The sequence below is a fragment of the Triturus cristatus genome, chromosome 4_1 (genome assembly GCF_964204655.1).
Source record: "Triturus cristatus chromosome 4_1, aTriCri1.1, whole genome shotgun sequence".
NCBI classification, from domain to species: domain Eukaryota; kingdom Metazoa; phylum Chordata; class Amphibia; order Caudata; family Salamandridae; genus Triturus; species Triturus cristatus.
This window is the reverse complement of record NC_140585.1, coordinates 195,082,412-195,099,637: the sequence shown is the minus strand read 5'-3', so window position 1 is coordinate 195,099,637 and position 17,226 is coordinate 195,082,412. Positions and strand designations below refer to the sequence as shown.

The window sequence follows — 17,226 nt, the reverse complement described above, 5'->3', positions numbered from 1 at the left end:
TGTTCTGTATAAACTCCCTATTAAGTTAAATATATACGGTTTTGAAAACAACAATTCTTGTCTGTCATTCTCACAGAATATTCATCACCTGCAACTGAGCCTAACAGATTTAAAAGGATTGGCAGCTCCAGTCGTGGAGCACTAAAGTCCCCATCGGAACTACAGCACTCCCGATCCCAGCCTTTGGCATGCCCCATGAAAGGTCTTTTAGGATATGGTTACACGTAGTGCATTCATACAGTGGAGAAATGACTGCTGTTGTGGTAAACAGGAATAAGTAATACAAAAGAAGGTAGCATAAGGGGAAAATTCCAGATTGAAGTGGGAACTGGCACCCTGTTGAGATTAGCAATAGGGCAGGATCAAAGGTGGTGGTTTTGTTTTTAGATTAGAGTGAGGCTCTAAGGACCTTTACAACAAATGCTCCGCAAGAGGAGTACTGTGTTCAGGGAAGATTGCCTCTCAGAGTAGTACAGGGATATGCCAGGAAGAATTTGTTGCTGTGGTGCATAAAGGCACTGGGACAGAGCTTGAAAGTGAACACCTTTTCATCAGGTCAAGCCTGTAATCAGTTGACAGGTAGCAGCCCTGCACACACACATTGTGAATTGTTACAAAAAGGAGCCAAGATGCTTGGTGATTGTTAGTGTTTATCATTCTGTTGCTGTCAGTTAAACTCCTTATGTGAGCAGTACAGCAAATATGAACACCATCATCATAAACTGCCATCCCTAACTCATGTGGACTGAGGTTCTTTTTTAATTCTAAATTTGACTTCCAACACTAACTCAGTCTTCTATGTTTCCAAGGCCAGTCAAATTATAAAAGTAACACCAATTCAGCATGATCTTACTGCGGCACAAGGTGATATCTAAATAACAAGTTCTCTGTTCAGAATTGCATACCATCAGTCTCAGGGCGTTCATAAAATGTGAATGATTTAGAACTGAGCCCACCGCTATACCTTGTAACCCAGAAGTGGGTCCTGCTCAGAAACAGCTATTAGGCATATATGCTCACAAAATGCTGGTCGCAATTAGGCACTAATAGGTCGGTTCTTAAATATCTTACATAGCTAATGCATATTAAAACATTGGAATGTTGGGAGCTCCATTGAAGACAATGGAGTGCTCCATGCTTTTACGGGACGGTTAAGGCCCGCAAAGCAACATTCCAATGTTGTTTTCAAAGGCCTCTCGGAGCCCGAGGGAATTTAAACCCCTTGAACTCTGAGAGGCCTTTGTTTTATTTGTTGGAACATTCTGTCCTTTAGTGGCAGAATGTTCTAATAGCCTTATAGCCCTTCGTAGCTGAGCTATACCAGCTATTAAAATCCCGCTCCCTTGTTAAAGTCCCTCGCCTTCGGCTCAGACCTTTAACGCTGGAGCGGGCCTTTAATAGCTGGTATAGCACGCTACGGCGGGCTATAAGGCTACATTAATGAGGCAAGTCGCAGATTCAAACTCACTATGTGTTGCCAACACTTTGTTTAGCAGACCACAGTGTCTGTGATTGCAAAATTAAGAAATACATTTTTCTTTAATGATAATGGGATGCGTTTTTAGAAAAATAGCTAAACATTTCACATTTCACACTTTTTTAGTAGGCAGTGGTCCCTTGAGTCACTGCTTTATCCTAGAAAATGTTTTTTCAACATTCTCAATATGAATGGGTCGGTAAAATATATTTAAAAAATGGTATTTGGAAATGGTGGTATGGTTTCCTAAACCTATTTGACGATTAGAAAACTTTTTCTAAATCATCAAATGGGCTTAGCAGCACATTTAAAAAAAAGGTTTTAGCATTTGCAAACCCTTTGAGTTTGTACATCTGGCCCCTAATGTTGCTTGAATCACCTCAGTGTTATCTCTCAGAACAATGTGACATTCTTTGCGTATCGTGTGTTGTTGTTATGAGACACTCACCTTGTTTTGAGCTGAATCCTGGTTTGGACAATTGATTCTTCTTCTGAGTTCACATTTGGGCTATTCTCAGAGACACCCAGATGTATATCTCTGACAAACAGAAGACATTGCTGTTTTTCCAACTCCAACCCTTTAGATTCAGCAATGCTCACAATCAGATTTTCTAAGCTCTGCTGCAGACCTAGGGAGATATCATAAGGATGCTGAAATGTAGCGCTCATTCATAGTTATTAATATAGCCTTTTAGCCCACCGTAGCCCGCTCCAGCGTCCGAGGCCCAAGCCGAAGGCGAGGGACTTTAACAAGGGAGCAGAACTTCAATAGCCGGTATAGCCCAGCAACGAAGCGCTATAAGGCTATTACAACATTCTGCAACTAGAGGGCAGAATGTTCCAACAAATAAAACAAAGGCCTCTCGGAGTTCGAGGGTTTTAAATTCCCTCAGGCTCCGAGAGGCCTTTGAAAACAACATTGGAATGTTGCTTTGCGGGCCTTTACCAGCCCATAAAAGCATGGGGCACTCCATTTTCTTCAATTGAGCTCCCAACATTCCAATGTTCTAATAAAATTTACTATGGGGAGATACACCACAAATAAATCACAGCAAGATCTTAAATTTACAGCATAGGCAGTAAGGAACCCTTTGCTTGAAAACAGCCATTACAGAAATACATTAAGTATCTGTAAACTGTGAAGTACTTCCTCATCCACAATGCACATTCAATTCAAGAGGAAACCGTTCTAACAAACAATGGGGCATTTACAAGGAAATCGCGGAGCGTGGAGCTGTGGCAAAATTTCAACACCAACAAGATAGAAGTAGTGATCTTTGGCAAAAACAAGTCTCTGTGGGACTCCTGTGTGTGGCTAGTCGAACTTGGTCCCACACTAACCCCAGCACCCATGTCAGGAAACTGTGGATCATCATAAAGAGCAATCTGGACATGACTGCAAACGTCAGTGCAGTCCCAGCATCCTGATTCCACACTCTGAAGATACTTAGGAGGATCCTCAAATAGCTCCCAAGCAACAGCTGAAATAACAGCTAAATTATGCCCCACCTATCGGAACAGTTGCACCTTCTTCCACCAATCACCCAGACACAGCCGCTCTTCCAGACTCCAGCTCACACACATCTAGAGGCCAGGCTTTCAAGCACTTAGTTCCTAAAGCATGGAATGACCTCCCGCTACACATTAGCCTTCTCCTCTCTTCTTGAATTCGGCAGAATGCTGAAGACATATGTCTTTGACTAACTCCCCCTTTCCATACCCTAGGAAGGCTAGGCGCTCACACCTGCTCAAGGCCAGGATCATGTGCTTTACAAATACACATAACATCATAAAGCAATACTTTTCTTGGGGGTGGAGTTTGACTGGCTCCAAGATGGCTGCTGATTAGTGGAGCTCTGGGAGCCCAGCACACTATCCTTGGGACCGCAGGGACTCTGCACAGTGCTGAGCTGGACAGTTTGCATTTGCTGGTCTGCATGCTGTGATTAAGGAAGCGACCGGCGGCTGCTGAAGGTTTGGCAGTCTGAGTGACTGGCTCCCTGCAGAATCGGTGGAAGTTTATGCCTGCCGGCCAGCACAGCCTTAGTTGCTGGAATAGAGTGCTGCAGTGAGGATCGCACTGCTGTGGGCCAAACGAGCGAGCAGCCCTGAGGTGGCATGACAGATTGCCTCTTCCTCAAGGTGAGGTAGTCAATTAGAGGAAAAACTCACATTGGCTCTGAAATTATGATGCCTATCTCATAACTGCGTAGTTCTGTTTGCCTGGGGCAGTCCCTGTATGACTTCTGCTGAGAGCGCGACCTGCAGAGGCGCTTCTGATGATATTGCACAACGCTCTGCTCAGTGCAGATCCCATGTCATATAGACTTGTATGTAAACCTGGCTCCCCCTAATGCTCAGTGGGTTAACAGCCTCTACTCTGCAACGGTGACACACATCGAACTTTGCCGGCTGATCGTCTTATAGGTTACTCCCTGCCACAAGCGGAGGGAGCACACATACCCCACTCAGATAATTTTGACTAGCAGGCCTATGGACCTGGGGTGGACCTGGTGCTGCTGTGTACTTGGCACTTCCTGCTGGCCCATACAATAGTGGACTTTGGAGTGCTCATCATGGGCAAATCTGATAGCTAATAATTTAAGCTGCAATTCTATGAGTGAAAGACCACTAGACACATGGGGCCCGATTCACAGAACTAACTTAAGACAAAATCCTAAACTTACTACCATTTTCGTATTCACAAAAGGCACTTACTCATTTTGGTATTCACAGAAGACACTTACTCACTTCGGTATTCACAGAAGTTAGGAGTCCTAACTTTAGGACTCCTAAATGCCTTCTGTGAATACCAAAAGTCTTAACATTAGGATTTTTCTCAGTTTAGGAGTCCTAAAGTTAGGACTCCTAACTTTACTACTACTAAATTGAGAAAAATCCTAATTTTAGGGCTTTCGGTATTCACAGAAGGAATTTAGGAGTCCTAAAGTTAGGAGTCCTAACTTTACTACTACTAAATTGAGAAAAATCCTAATTTTAAGACTTTCGGTATTCACAGAAGGCATTTAGGAGTCCTAAAGTTAGGAGTCCTAACTATACTACTACTAAACTGAGAAAAATCCTAATTTTAACGCTTTCGGTATTCACAGAAGGCATTTAGGAGTCCTAAAGTTAGGACTCCTAACTTCTGCGAATACCGAAATGAGTAAGTGCCTTCTGTGAATACCAAAATGGTAGTAAGTTTAGCATTTTGTCTTAAGTTAGTTCTGTGAATCGGGCCCATGGAGAGTGACACTAATGCCTTGGAGTCTGGCTAGGAGTCAAATGATGCCTCTGTAGACTCAGACATGGAACAGATCCTTGCGGCGATACAGCATAGTTTAATGAAAATTTACGTCAAAATTGATGCCCTCTCATTCAGGATGAATAGAATGATGGAGAGACTGGATTAACACTCCAAAAGGTTAGATACTATGTAAAAAAGGGTGACTGATGCTGAAGACATAATAAGCTCAAAGTCGATTGTACATACTAAGATGGAAGAAGTCCTTCATACACTGCAGGCGAAAGCTGAGGATCTGGAAGTCCATTCAAGGTGGAATAATGTACAAATTGTAGGAGTAGCAGAGTCCACCAATGTCGCCAATACGAAACTGTATGCAGTCAAACTCCTAATGGCACCGTTGGGCAGGGAGACCTTCTCGGAAATGTTCCTGGTAGAGCACGCCCATTGCTCCCTGGTGACTGGACCAGTCCCGGGCACCGATTCTCGCCCAAAAATTGCACGCCTTCTGAACTATAGAGATCGTGATGCTGCTCTCAGGAAGCACTTATGAAGGTAGCTAGCTGTCCCTGTTTCCTGACTTTGCACTGCAAGTCCAAGGTACAAGCCGTGACTTTATTTCAGTTAAGAGAAAACTTAAACTTGAACTTGATCTAGAATACAGAATGATGTTTCTGGCCAAGCTGCGGATTCTATCTGAAGGACCACCACATTTCTTTACTGACCTGAAACAAATCCTCAAGTTCCTTAAACATCGGGCAGCTGCTGGTTCTCAAAGGGGATTGCATAAAACCTCCTTCGGCATACATGACAAATCATTGGATGCACAGGCACAATAATTTCTCGATTGGTGTATCTAACAAGTCGACGCAGTATTGCCCAGTCCTATGTTGTTGGGATCCTGCAAAGTCTTTGCATTTAGCCAGTGTGTATGTGATCGCATGTACCGGCGTCCCTACTCAGAACCACATAGCTGTATCCTGACACAACGTAGACTTCAGGGACGCTATTGTTCAGCAGGCTTTACCATTGCATGCCCATACGTTCACACACATATTGATATGTGGTTGATATCTAGAAGCCTAGCCTCTGTGTAACTAAATGTGATCCCCTCCAGAGGACCCAGTCGGACCATTCACCGGCCATGTTGTGTTTGGTACTCCACTCCAGCAAGAGAGCTGCGTTTATTTGGTGAATCCTGCCATATTCTTTGCTAGACTAGGCCCTTAAAGCCGAAATAGTCCAAGCCATAGAGGGGATTTTTCCAAACAATATTGGTAGTGTTGATAGCTTTGCCACAGTTTTGGAAACCTTTACGGTGTATATTAGGGGCACTGTGATTTCAAAATATGCTGGAGTGCTCAGATCATTATGAAGCAGATTTAAAGTTTGGAAAAAGATATTGCCTGAATGGATCTCGAATGCCAACACTTGGGTAGCCCCTAATTATTAAAAGACATCAAGTTGAAGCTAGATAAATATCATGAGACTTCGGATAGTGAGATCAAACACCTTAGCAAATATGCCATGGCTAGAGTGCATGGGGAAGAGGAGCATCCAGGTGCCATCCTAGTGACCTTAATGCACTCTAGAAGAGAAGCAAGGGTGATATCGGAAGTTCAGGATGAATACGGCCAGCCATTGCATGATACAGATCACATATACAGGAGATTCTGTAGCTATTACACTGAGCTGTACAGCTCACAAATTGCCCCAGATGAGGAGGCTATTATAGATTACATGGAATATATACATATGTCTTGGCTCACTTCTGACCAAAGGGAACACCTCATTGCACCCCTAGACCCCTCGGAGATCCACTCTGCACTCAAAGGTATACACATTGCCGGAGCACTTGGTAGTGATAGTCTTACAGTTGCCTTTTATAAGCAATACCAGGACCTTCTTATACCTCTTTGGTGACACTCTATGAGGGGAAGGTGGAGGCAGATGTTATGCCACCTTCAATGAGAGAAACTTTGATTGTAACTATTCTGAAGCCAGACAAACAACCTGATTATTACTCCTCTTACAAACCCTTGCCATTGCTAAATGTGTACACTAAATGATTTGCCCAAATCCAAATCCTAGTGTATAGACTTGCTCCAATCGTACCGGTTGTGGTGGGCCCTGAGCAGGCTGGATTTGTTCCAGGTTGTGGTATCACATAAAGTTTCAGAACATTGTTTGGTGTTATACAATGCATCAACCCGGATGTGAGGGCTGCTGTGATCATACTGGATGCTGAGAAAGCCTACGAACCTGTAGAGTGGGTGTTTCTGAAAGCAGTGCTTCATCAGATTGGAGTGGGGGAAATATTCACAGTGTTATATACATCTCCATCTGCCAGGGTCCATGTTGGTAATTCGGTCATGGCCCCTTCTCAATTACAAGAGTTACTCGTCAGGGCTGCCCTTTATAACCTTTATTGTATGCCTTGGTTGCTAAATCTTTGGCGTATGCCCGCAGGGAGTATCATGGGCATAGAGGGCTGCACTTCCCTTGCTACCGCCTCATTGTTTCGGCATACGCGGACAACATACTGCTGTATGTACACGACCCAGAGAGAAATCTCTCCCCTATACTCAGTGAGTTGGTCCGATTCGGGGCCTTTCAGGATGCCACGTGAATGGGATAAGTCCATAATTTTCCCTCTGATTCCCGATATGGTTCCATCGACCTTAGAGTTCCCACTGTAGTGGAAAGCAGACTCTGTGAGATACTTGGGCATACAAATCCACACAAATCCATCAATAGATATGTTAGACAACTAAGGGAAAGTGCCACATAGATGAGAAGAGGATATTGGTGGATTAAATTTCCACAGTCAGATACTTCTACCGCAAACCTTTTTCATAGCTCTACACTCCTTGCTGATTAAATTGGCTTGGGCCAAACAGCCAAGGGTTAAGGGGGAGATTCTTACACTACCAGTGGATATGGGGGGCTGAATGTGCCAGACCTAAAACTATACTATAAGGTGGCGCAGTGCTTGCATGCGCATTATTGGCTCCATGGTCTGCACGATTTGCCAGACTTACACTCTGCCCCAAATGCTATTTCGTTAGACGTCATAGTATATTTGATTCACTAAACGCCACGGCACATGCTTGGCAGAGTTTATTACTGAGGAAAGCTGGCTCTTTGTTATATTCCCCGCATATGCCACTGGAATGGTGCTACTGGTTCACGGTCAGAAGGGAGAAAGGTGTGGTGCAAGCCCTTAAGACACTAGGAATATCCCAAATGCTAGATTTCTTTGAGCCAGGGGGATAAACAGCTGGGAGTCCATTGCAGATGAGGCATACACCACGTCAGTGCTTATATTATAATATTATAGAGCTCGGCACACGTTGCGAGACCTTCTGAATGATGACATGCTGGAACCCCCAGAAATGCCAACACTTTATGCAACTACACAGGAAGCCAGGAGGCCTACTATGCTTAAGGAGTGCCTGGAATTGCAGAGTGCCCTTGACAGGTTAATCGATGATTAATATTGGCAGTATTGTGGCGCTATGACCACATGGGTGCCTTTAAACGGCAGGTACAGACTGATACACTTTAAATACATAAATTGCGTGTACTATACACCAGAGAGACTCCATCGATATGGTTTACGTGACACTGTGGAGTGTCAGTGCTGCTGTGTGCAAGAGGCTGGGATTGTGCACACAGCGTGGTATTGTCTGGATGTGCTAGACCTCTGGAAAAAGATTTTTCTCAAGCTGGTAAATATTACAGGATTTTTATAGGTCCCTGATCCATTGCTTGCTCTCTTGGGCTTTGACAGAGCGGTGGATAAGAGTGTCAGGAAACTCGTGACCATGGGGTTGCTTCTTGCTAAATGCTGTGTGGCAATGTGCTAGAATAGGGTCTCCCACGACACACCAACATGAAATATTACAATATGCAATCCGATATATATAGTGATCCGCTTCCTCCCCAGAGTCGTCCTAAAGGATGTTGGGGTCCATAGTAATAGGACTTGGTGAAAAGGAGACTGGCGAGGCGGAGGGAGAGAGTGAAGATTCCATGTAAACGAATGTTTTCGGCACAAGGTATATTCACTAGAAGGGGGAAACTGCATACCTTAGCTCCCTTTATTGACCTTGCTGGACAGATGAACGTGTATACACTCGTTTTACTGCTTTCTCCGAGCTCTGCTTGCTAGGATCAGGAGGCGTTCTATGATTGTCGTGTTATATCATGTCACTCTGATGCAGTGCTATGTTCAAAAGACTGTGATGTACGCAGCCAGATCACCCGATTGTTCTTACTTTGTTACTAAATAAAATATTTTTTTTAAAGGAATACTTTGCTTAAGATCAATACGCACTGGCAATAAGTGAAGAAGTCTCTGTTCACCGCCTGTATGTTGGCAAATTGTACATAGAGCTGGTTCTTTAAGAAAAAGACACCATGGAGGTTGACTTACATTCCAGCACGGTAACATGACCTGCTCCCAACCCACATCAGTGAAGTCCTGCATAATGACACTTACAGGTATTCACAGCTGCTCGGATAACTGCAGTTATACTGGGACTATTACACGTCTATGGTGGACGGCGGGCCTCCAGAGAATTGATCCTCTATCAACTCAAGACCCATTTAGTCTCATGCACCTGCGTACGTCGTCACTGTGGATACCCTCAGGCCATCCACACATCCTCGTGATGGCAACAATACAATTCTTTTCAGTCGGGTGATGGTGTCTCATCAAGCATTACATAGAAATGGTGACTGGCTTTATACATACGTCATCAAGGTTTTGCACCTGTAGTGTCGCGGTCTATTTGATGCGCACTACGTCAGGGTGGGAATGCGCGTAGCGGCCATATTGGACGCTACTGCGCATGCGCGTTAGTTAGCGCGGCACGAGAGAAGCGAACGGAGCTTGCAGCCCGGCGCTCTCTCGGTGAGGTGATTATAAGTTGTGAATAAAGGCAATTTACACAGTTATAACCTGTCTCCTGCACATCCTTGGGAAGTACTTGCACCATACAAAAAGCAGCAACTTTACAGTGGCGACGAGGCTCGGACAGAGCGGACCCGGTGATCCACAGTGAGGGAGGTGCCCCCAACCTGCACATAGGAGGAAGACCTACGCAGGGGGACGACACAACACGCGGAGAGCAGATCCAGGAGGTCGAGGACAGACACCAACGCACCGAGAGAGCGCGGCAGTGGCAGACGGACGCCAGAGGGAGGCACGAGAGCAGTAAGTGTGCCGTCCACGAGGTAGAAGAAAGTCAGGGGCGAACCGTAGTGCGGCAGCAGAGACCCTGGCGGAATCGGGTGGAGACGGCGCAGGCAGCTCTGACGAGATCCCAGTGACCCGAAGAAGGGGGGAGAGGACAGAAGCGCCAGGTAGCCCGAGGAAACAGGCGGACGTCAAGATGAGTGCGCAGGCATCAGCATTAACGACGCCGGTTCCGTTCCTCCCACGACCAGGAGAACCCCAAATGAAATGAGAAGACTGGAGGGAGTACTTCAAAAATTACCTAGAAGCGCTGGAAGATGAGAACGAGGAGGCGTTCTCCAGCGCCAGGAGGAAGAGGATACTCTTGCACAACCTGGGACCAGAAGGCATACGGGTATTCCAAAACCTAACACCGGTCGCCAGACAGGCAGCGGACACCGACGTGTTCAAACACGCCCTTGAAGATTTGGACAACCACAATCGTCCCGCAGTATGCACCTCCATCGACCGCTACAACTTCCAGCAGAGGAAGCAAGAAGCGGGGGAAACAATAGACGATTACGTGGCAGCACTGAGGAAACTTGCGATAACATGCAAATATGGGGTATTACAAGACGAATTCATCAAAGACCAAATCGTAATGCATACGACAAGCAAATCTGTGCAAGATAAATTGTGGGCGAGTGGAGATGCGACGCTGAAAGACGTGATCGCCATAGTGAAGAGGGCAGAGCTGACCAAGCGCTGCGCAGAAGCAGCAAAGAGAGATCAAGCCCCGAGACTCACGATAAACAAGGTAGACGACGCGGACCAGTATGGAAGAGGAAAACCGGCGCCTGGAGAATACAGAGGATCATACAAGGCGAAAGGAAAACGGGGACAGCCGTGGAAGCAAGACAAGGGAGAAACGGCGAGGTGCTACAGATGTGGAAGCCCGAGCCACGCGGCACATGACTAACGGTGCCCCGCCTTCAGAGCCAAATGTGCATTTTGCGGCCTGGTCGGCCACTATGAGAAGGTGTGCAGAAGGAAAGGGAAACAACGCGCAGTGAAATTCATGGCGCAGGACATAGGTGAAGAAGAAGACGGCCAGGAGGAAGACGACGAAGTCCTGTGCGTGGAAGACCAGGTACTGGGCATCGAGGGGAGAAGAGCGCGCAAGCCCCAGTGCGACATGCTCATCGGAGGAGTAGGAATCACCATAGTGGCGGATTCGGGGTCCCCTTACACGATCGTCCAAAGATCGGTATGGAACGAGAGGTTCAAACCCACACTGGGCTCACGCCTAGAACCACCTGACATACGACCGGTCACCTACACAGGGGAACCCATTCCGATGGTAGGATTCAGGAGACTGCTGTTCCAGTTCAAAGAACGCAGCGCCCACTGTAAACTATAAGTCGCAGAGAAGGGACCATCAGTCCTTGGGTGGATGGATCCAGGAGAGTTGGGCGTACAGCTGAATCCAGGAGGGGACATCCAAGTGCTGGTGACTTTGGACGGAGAAGAGTTGACAGCAGCAAAATGGCGGGGCAGACACCCAAAAGTGTTCGGCGGCAAGATCGGTAAACTTGAGAAGTTTACCCACAAGATCGTCTTCAAGGAGAACGTCAGCCCTGTGGCGCACAGAGTAAGGAACATACCGATCGCAGTGAGAGAGGCAGTGCAACAGGAACTACACCGACTGGAGGACGGGGGAATCATCGAACCGATCGAGAGCGCGGAGTGGTTGGCGCAACTGGTAGTGGCCATGAAACCGTCCGGCAAGGTGCGCTTATGTGTGGATCTCCGAGAATTAAACAAGTGCATCGTGGTAGAGAAATTCCCCTTACCGCGCATAGAGGAAATGTTGGCCCGCACGAAAGGCGTGAAATGGTTCTCCACCATCGACCTGCAATCGGCATACCACCAGGTGGTGCTGCACCCCACGAGCAAGAAACTGACGTCATTTATAACGCCGTTTGGATGCTATCAGTTCTGTCGCATGCCCTTCGGACTAGCATCCGCAGCAGCAGTGTTCCAAAAGCTGATGGCCCGCCTATTCAAGGGTATAGAGGGAGTGCAATACTTCCAGGATGATATCCTAGTAATGGGGAAGGAGCTAGAAGACCACGACGAGAAGTTGGAAGCGGTGTTAAAGATCCTGGAGGAAAACGGTCTGACGGCAGAGTGGGAGAAGTGTCATTTCGGAATGACATCAGTCACATACCTGGGGCACGAGATAGGAGAACACGGGATAACACCGAAGAAAGGGAACGTGAAGGCCATCTGTGACGTGCCCCCGCCCACATCCAAGGAAGAAGTAAGGTCCTTTCTAGGGATGGCGGAATACTACAGCAAGTTTGTTCACCATTTCGCCACGAAAACACACAACATGAGACAACTCACGAGGGACAAGACTGTGTTTGCATGGACGGAAGAGGCGCAAGAAGAGTTTGACACGATGAAACGTGAAACCAGCCAGGCGATCCCGCTGCATGGGTACGACCCCCGGGGGAGATCCATATTGATGACGGACGCAAGCGAAAAAGGGTTAGGAGCGGTGCTCATGCAAGAAAGACCAGAAGGCGGGACGGAGACGATCAGCTTCACGTCCAGAACATTGACGTCTCCTGAACAAAAGTTCAGCGTTATCGAAAAAGAGATGCTAGCCGTGGTCTGGGCCATGGGAAAGTACCGCCAGTTCCTGTGGGGCACACGTTTTCAAGTGAAGACGGACCATAAACCCCTAGTGAAGGTTTTGACGTCCTGCGGCCATGCTAGCGCCACACCCCGGATTGCAAAAATGACGCTGAAACTCCTGGAGTACAGGTACGACGTGGAGTACATACCGGGCTCGAGAAACAAGATAGCGGATTACCTCAGCAGGGCGTCAGCAATGGAAAGCGCCACCAGTGGCACAGAGGAAGAAGACGAGATGGTGGCCCTGGCGGACGATCCGGAAAAGACCATCAGTAGACAGGAGTGGAAAGACGCGTACGCAGCAGATGGAGATCTGGGCGACATCAAGGAGTACATCATACAAGGGTGGCCGGAGAGGAGACGACAGAGGCCCAAGGTCCGGCAGTTCTATGAGGTTCGAGAGGAGCTGTCGATGGGGAACGACGGAGTGTTCGTATACAGAGGAAACAGAGTAGTACCACCGGAGAACATAATACCGGACCTGCTATCGATATTACACGAAGGACACCTGGGAATCGTGAAGACGAAGGCCAGGACCAAACAAACGTATTGGTGGCCTGGGATGGATATGCAAGTAGAAAGGCACGTGAGAGACTGCGCGCAGTGCCAAGGAGCGGACAAAATACTAAAGCCAATGAGGCCGGCACTAGGGAAATTCACGAATCCCAGCAACCCATGGGAAGAGGTGGCAGTGGACATCTTAGGACCTATACTGGACGATCAGGGGATACCCAAATACCTATGCGTATTAGTGGACAAGTACTCAAAGTGGCCAGAGGTACACATCCAAGAGGTCATGGACACAGACGCAATATTGCGCTTCCTCAAGGAGGTATTCCTCAGGGAAGGCATCCCCAGAACTATAATCAGTGAAAATGGTCCCCAATTCACCTCGAACAAATGGTCCAAATTCGCAGAAAGGAACGGCATTCTACTCAGACACACGTCGATATATCATCCGGCCAGTAACGGACAAGTAGAAAGGTTTAATAGGGTGCTCATGGGCTCCATACAGGCCGCCATCATGAGGGGCAAAGACTGGGAAAAGGAAGTACAAAGCACCATCTGGGCATACCGCATCACCCCCACCGGTACGGGGTACAGCCCCTTCCAAATCCTACGAGGAAGGCAACCATTCACCAGAGACAATGTTGCTTGGCAAGAGAAGACAATCACCAGCAAGTGGTCTCCAGCGGAGGTACAACACAACCTGGAGAAGGCACAACGCATTTACACGGAACACTACAACCGCAACAGAAAGGTGAAGGAGACAGTGGTGGAAAAAGGGGAGTGGGTCAGAGTGAAGCTGGCAATTCTAAAGCGAAAGGGAGAAAGCAAGTACTCCCCACCCCTAAGAGTGGAAGAAGTGTACGACCGAGCAGCGTTGCTCAGTGATGGAAACGTGTGGTCCCATGACCGCATGGCCAAGTGCAACAAAATCTTACAATGGCCCCGGGAGGACGCGGAAGGGGCGACACCACCAGAAGGGGCGACAAGGGAAGCAGGAGCTCCTAAGAGAGAATGCGGAGAGAACAGGAGTGAAGAACAAGACGGTGAGAGAGAAATACTGGATGGATGGGCCCCAGAGGAAAGAGCCCGGGAAGACGATGAGGATGGAGTGAGAGAGAGCCAGGGCACTCCGGAAGGTAGAAGAGGGAGCCCGGTCGCAGAAGGAGGTCAAGAAGGACATACCACCCCAGTAAGACACACCCGGGTTGGGCGAGCAGTGGTGAGACCAGCCAAGTTCAGAGACTATGAAATGGACTGACCACCTGGTTAGGGTCATTGTGTTGTATGGTATAAAAGGGGGAAATATGTAGTGTCACGGTCTAGTTGACGCGCACTACGTCAGGGTAGGAATGCGCGTAGCGGCCATATTGGACGCTACTGCGCATGCGCGTTAGTTAGCGCGGCGCGAGAGAAGCGAACGGAGCTTGTAGCCCGGCGCTCTCTCGGTGAGGTGATTATAAGTTGTGAATAAAGGCAATTTACACAGTTATAACCTGTCTCCTGCACATCCTTGGGAAGTACCTGCACCATACAAAAAGCAGCAACTTTACAGCACCCATAGATAATAAACTTTTCATTAGATACTGCCATGCAAAAGCAAAAGTGAGTGCTGCCGTCTATCATTCTTCTCGGGATGTCTTTTGCGCTATAACTCTGTATTGGAGAACATTTCTCCATTTAAATCCCTAATGTTTACGTCTATCTATATTTATCTATTGTGCACATGCATGGTACCAAAGAAAAATAGCCATCAGTTTTTAAGGGAACTATTCACAATATATGCGTTCGATATGGGTATTTGCGCATTCAGTTGGACTTACATTCTAACATCAGGAGTTGATTCCAGTTGATGACATCGCTGTTCTGCAGTATCAGCCTCAGGTTCTCTGGGTCCTTGGTGAAGATATTGTAGGTGTTTGTGTAGAAGTCCGTATCATCCAGCATTTCCTAAACAAACATTTGGAAAACCACAAAAGGTATTTAGCGATTGCACGGTATGTCAAATGTATCCTCTTCCATGTCATACTGCTTCGGATGATATTTAGTTCTGCCTCAAGATGCACAGGGGCATTCACTGCACTTATAAGCAATGTTCTCTCTAATTTGTTTCTACTGTGTGAGCAATAAAGGTGCTTTTTGCACTACAGCTAAGGCAGCGTGTATTGAAGATAAGCAACAACTTAAAATGCAAGCATGTGCGTTGTGCAAGCTTCAAAAATCAGTGGCATAGTAAGGTGCTATGAGCCCTATAGCAAGCCACAAATAAATGAACACCCCACAGTTCTGAGTTAGTAGTAAAGCCACCCGTTACTGGGGAACGTAGGGTTCCTTGCACACCAGGGCATGTGTGCCACTGCCTCTTGTGCCCTAATCGTTCTAATTAACTTCAATATTTTTTATCACCATGCTACTCGTATCTCTTCCTCGCACGTTTTATTATTGCTGTCCACTTCCACTTGATCTCCTAGCTTGGCCTTATCATCTTCCTCCTTTTTCGTTTTTTTTCTGTTCTTGCTCTTTCTTTTTTTTATTAATTTTTTTTATTGAAATTCTTGTGTCAGAGTTACAATTTGACAATAACATAAGTTGGCGAACAGAGAATAAAGATATAAATGGCATGAAGAAAATAATTTGCATAAATTGGCAAGCAGAAAATAAAAATACAGAATAACATGGAGAAAATAATTTACGAAATACGGAAATCGACCATTACACAAAGTAAAGACTCCAAATTCTATTGAACTTCATAATCCCACCTATTCGCTGTGCATATCGCATTTCAGTCTTTCTAACATTCCTAATTTTTTGGAGCCAGGCACTAAAAAGAGGAACTTGAGTTGACTTCCAGTTCTGCAGGACTAATGACCTTGCAACTGCCATTGCAATAAATAATAGTTTAACCCTCTGTTCTGTCAAGCCAAGATCAGAATCGTATCCATACAATATTAATTTAACATTATAAGTAATCAAAATCCCACAATACTTTTGCAAGTATTCGAATATCTCATTCCAAAAAGGCATAATTTTAACACAGTTAGCTATAGTGTGGGACCAGTTTGCAGGAGTATATTGCTGGCATCTAAAACAGGTGGCAGTAGTGTTAGCAAACATTTTAGCAATGGCAGCAGGAGTACGATACAGAAGCCATTTACTGAAGAATAGCATTCTTCTCCAATTAGATCCTCGAAGAACACTAAAATTCAGTTTATTTATAATTTTCCAAGTATTGATAGTAAGTACGTGATTCTCCTGTTCTTGCCATTTTTTAATTGCTTTTTGGCTAAGATCGTCCTCAGTATATTGTGCTAAAACACGTTTCCATACCCCTGGCTTCCTCGTCCTAGAAGTCATAAACAAATCGTCCCATAGCTGATTGGAGGAACCAATGCTTATTGGTTCAACTTGTACCAACGTTTTAAAGATTGAAACATACGAACCAAGTAACATAAAATTCCCTGGAATAATAAGCTGCATCTCTCCAGGTAACAGCCATGTCCCCTCCCTCAAGAAATCTAACAAAGAATGAAATCCCAAAAGTGCCCATTGTAGTGCAATGTCGACTCCAATTTTAATTCCCAAAAAAAGGAGAGCATTTCTTAAGGGGGTTCTAATATTAAATTGCGGGAGAGAATATCTTTTGAGAAAGACATCCTGACGCTTAAAGAACCAAAGCATCGTCTTATAACGAGTAAGTTTCGGTAATTTAGGAATATGTAACGGAGAAGGAATCTGAACCTCATGACAAATTCTGTCAAAAAGAAAATTAATAAACACAGTTGGGGTCTGCATTCCAGATTTGAACCGCTCTAAATATTGGGCAAAATATGCGCTATAGTAATCTTTAACATTGGGTATGGCTAAACCTCCCAATTCCGTATCGGCGTAAAGAATCCGCATTGCTATCCTGGGACTTTTTTTTTGCCCATATAAACCCTGTGAATAATGATTGTACTTTTGAGAAAAAACCACTGGGCAAAAAACAGGGAATGGCAGAAAATAAAAAATTAAATAACGGAAGAATAGACATTTTTATAAGTGCCACTCGCCCCAGGATGGAAAATGGCAACGAGTCCCATCTATTAAATAAAGATTGAACCTTGCGTAGAAAAG

The 17,226-nt window shown here is 46.0% G+C and overlaps 1 protein-coding gene across 4 annotated transcripts in view; it reads right to left on the bottom strand.

Annotated features, from left to right (window-relative positions):
• The window catches only part of LOC146854003 (glycine N-phenylacetyltransferase-like), a 401,407-nt gene that overhangs the window by 172,387 nt on the left and 211,794 nt on the right, over window positions 1–17,226 (bottom strand). For all 4 annotated transcript variants that reach the window (XM_085651867.1, XM_085651868.1, XM_085651865.1 and 1 more), the window contains 2 exons: window positions 14,937–15,063; window positions 1,926–2,106 (listed from right to left, as the gene is read on the bottom strand). In XM_085651867.1, the coding sequence (XP_085507993.1) occupies window positions 1,926–2,106; window positions 14,937–15,063 (308 nt within the window). The remainder of the gene's footprint in view (window positions 1–1,925; window positions 2,107–14,936; window positions 15,064–17,226) is intronic.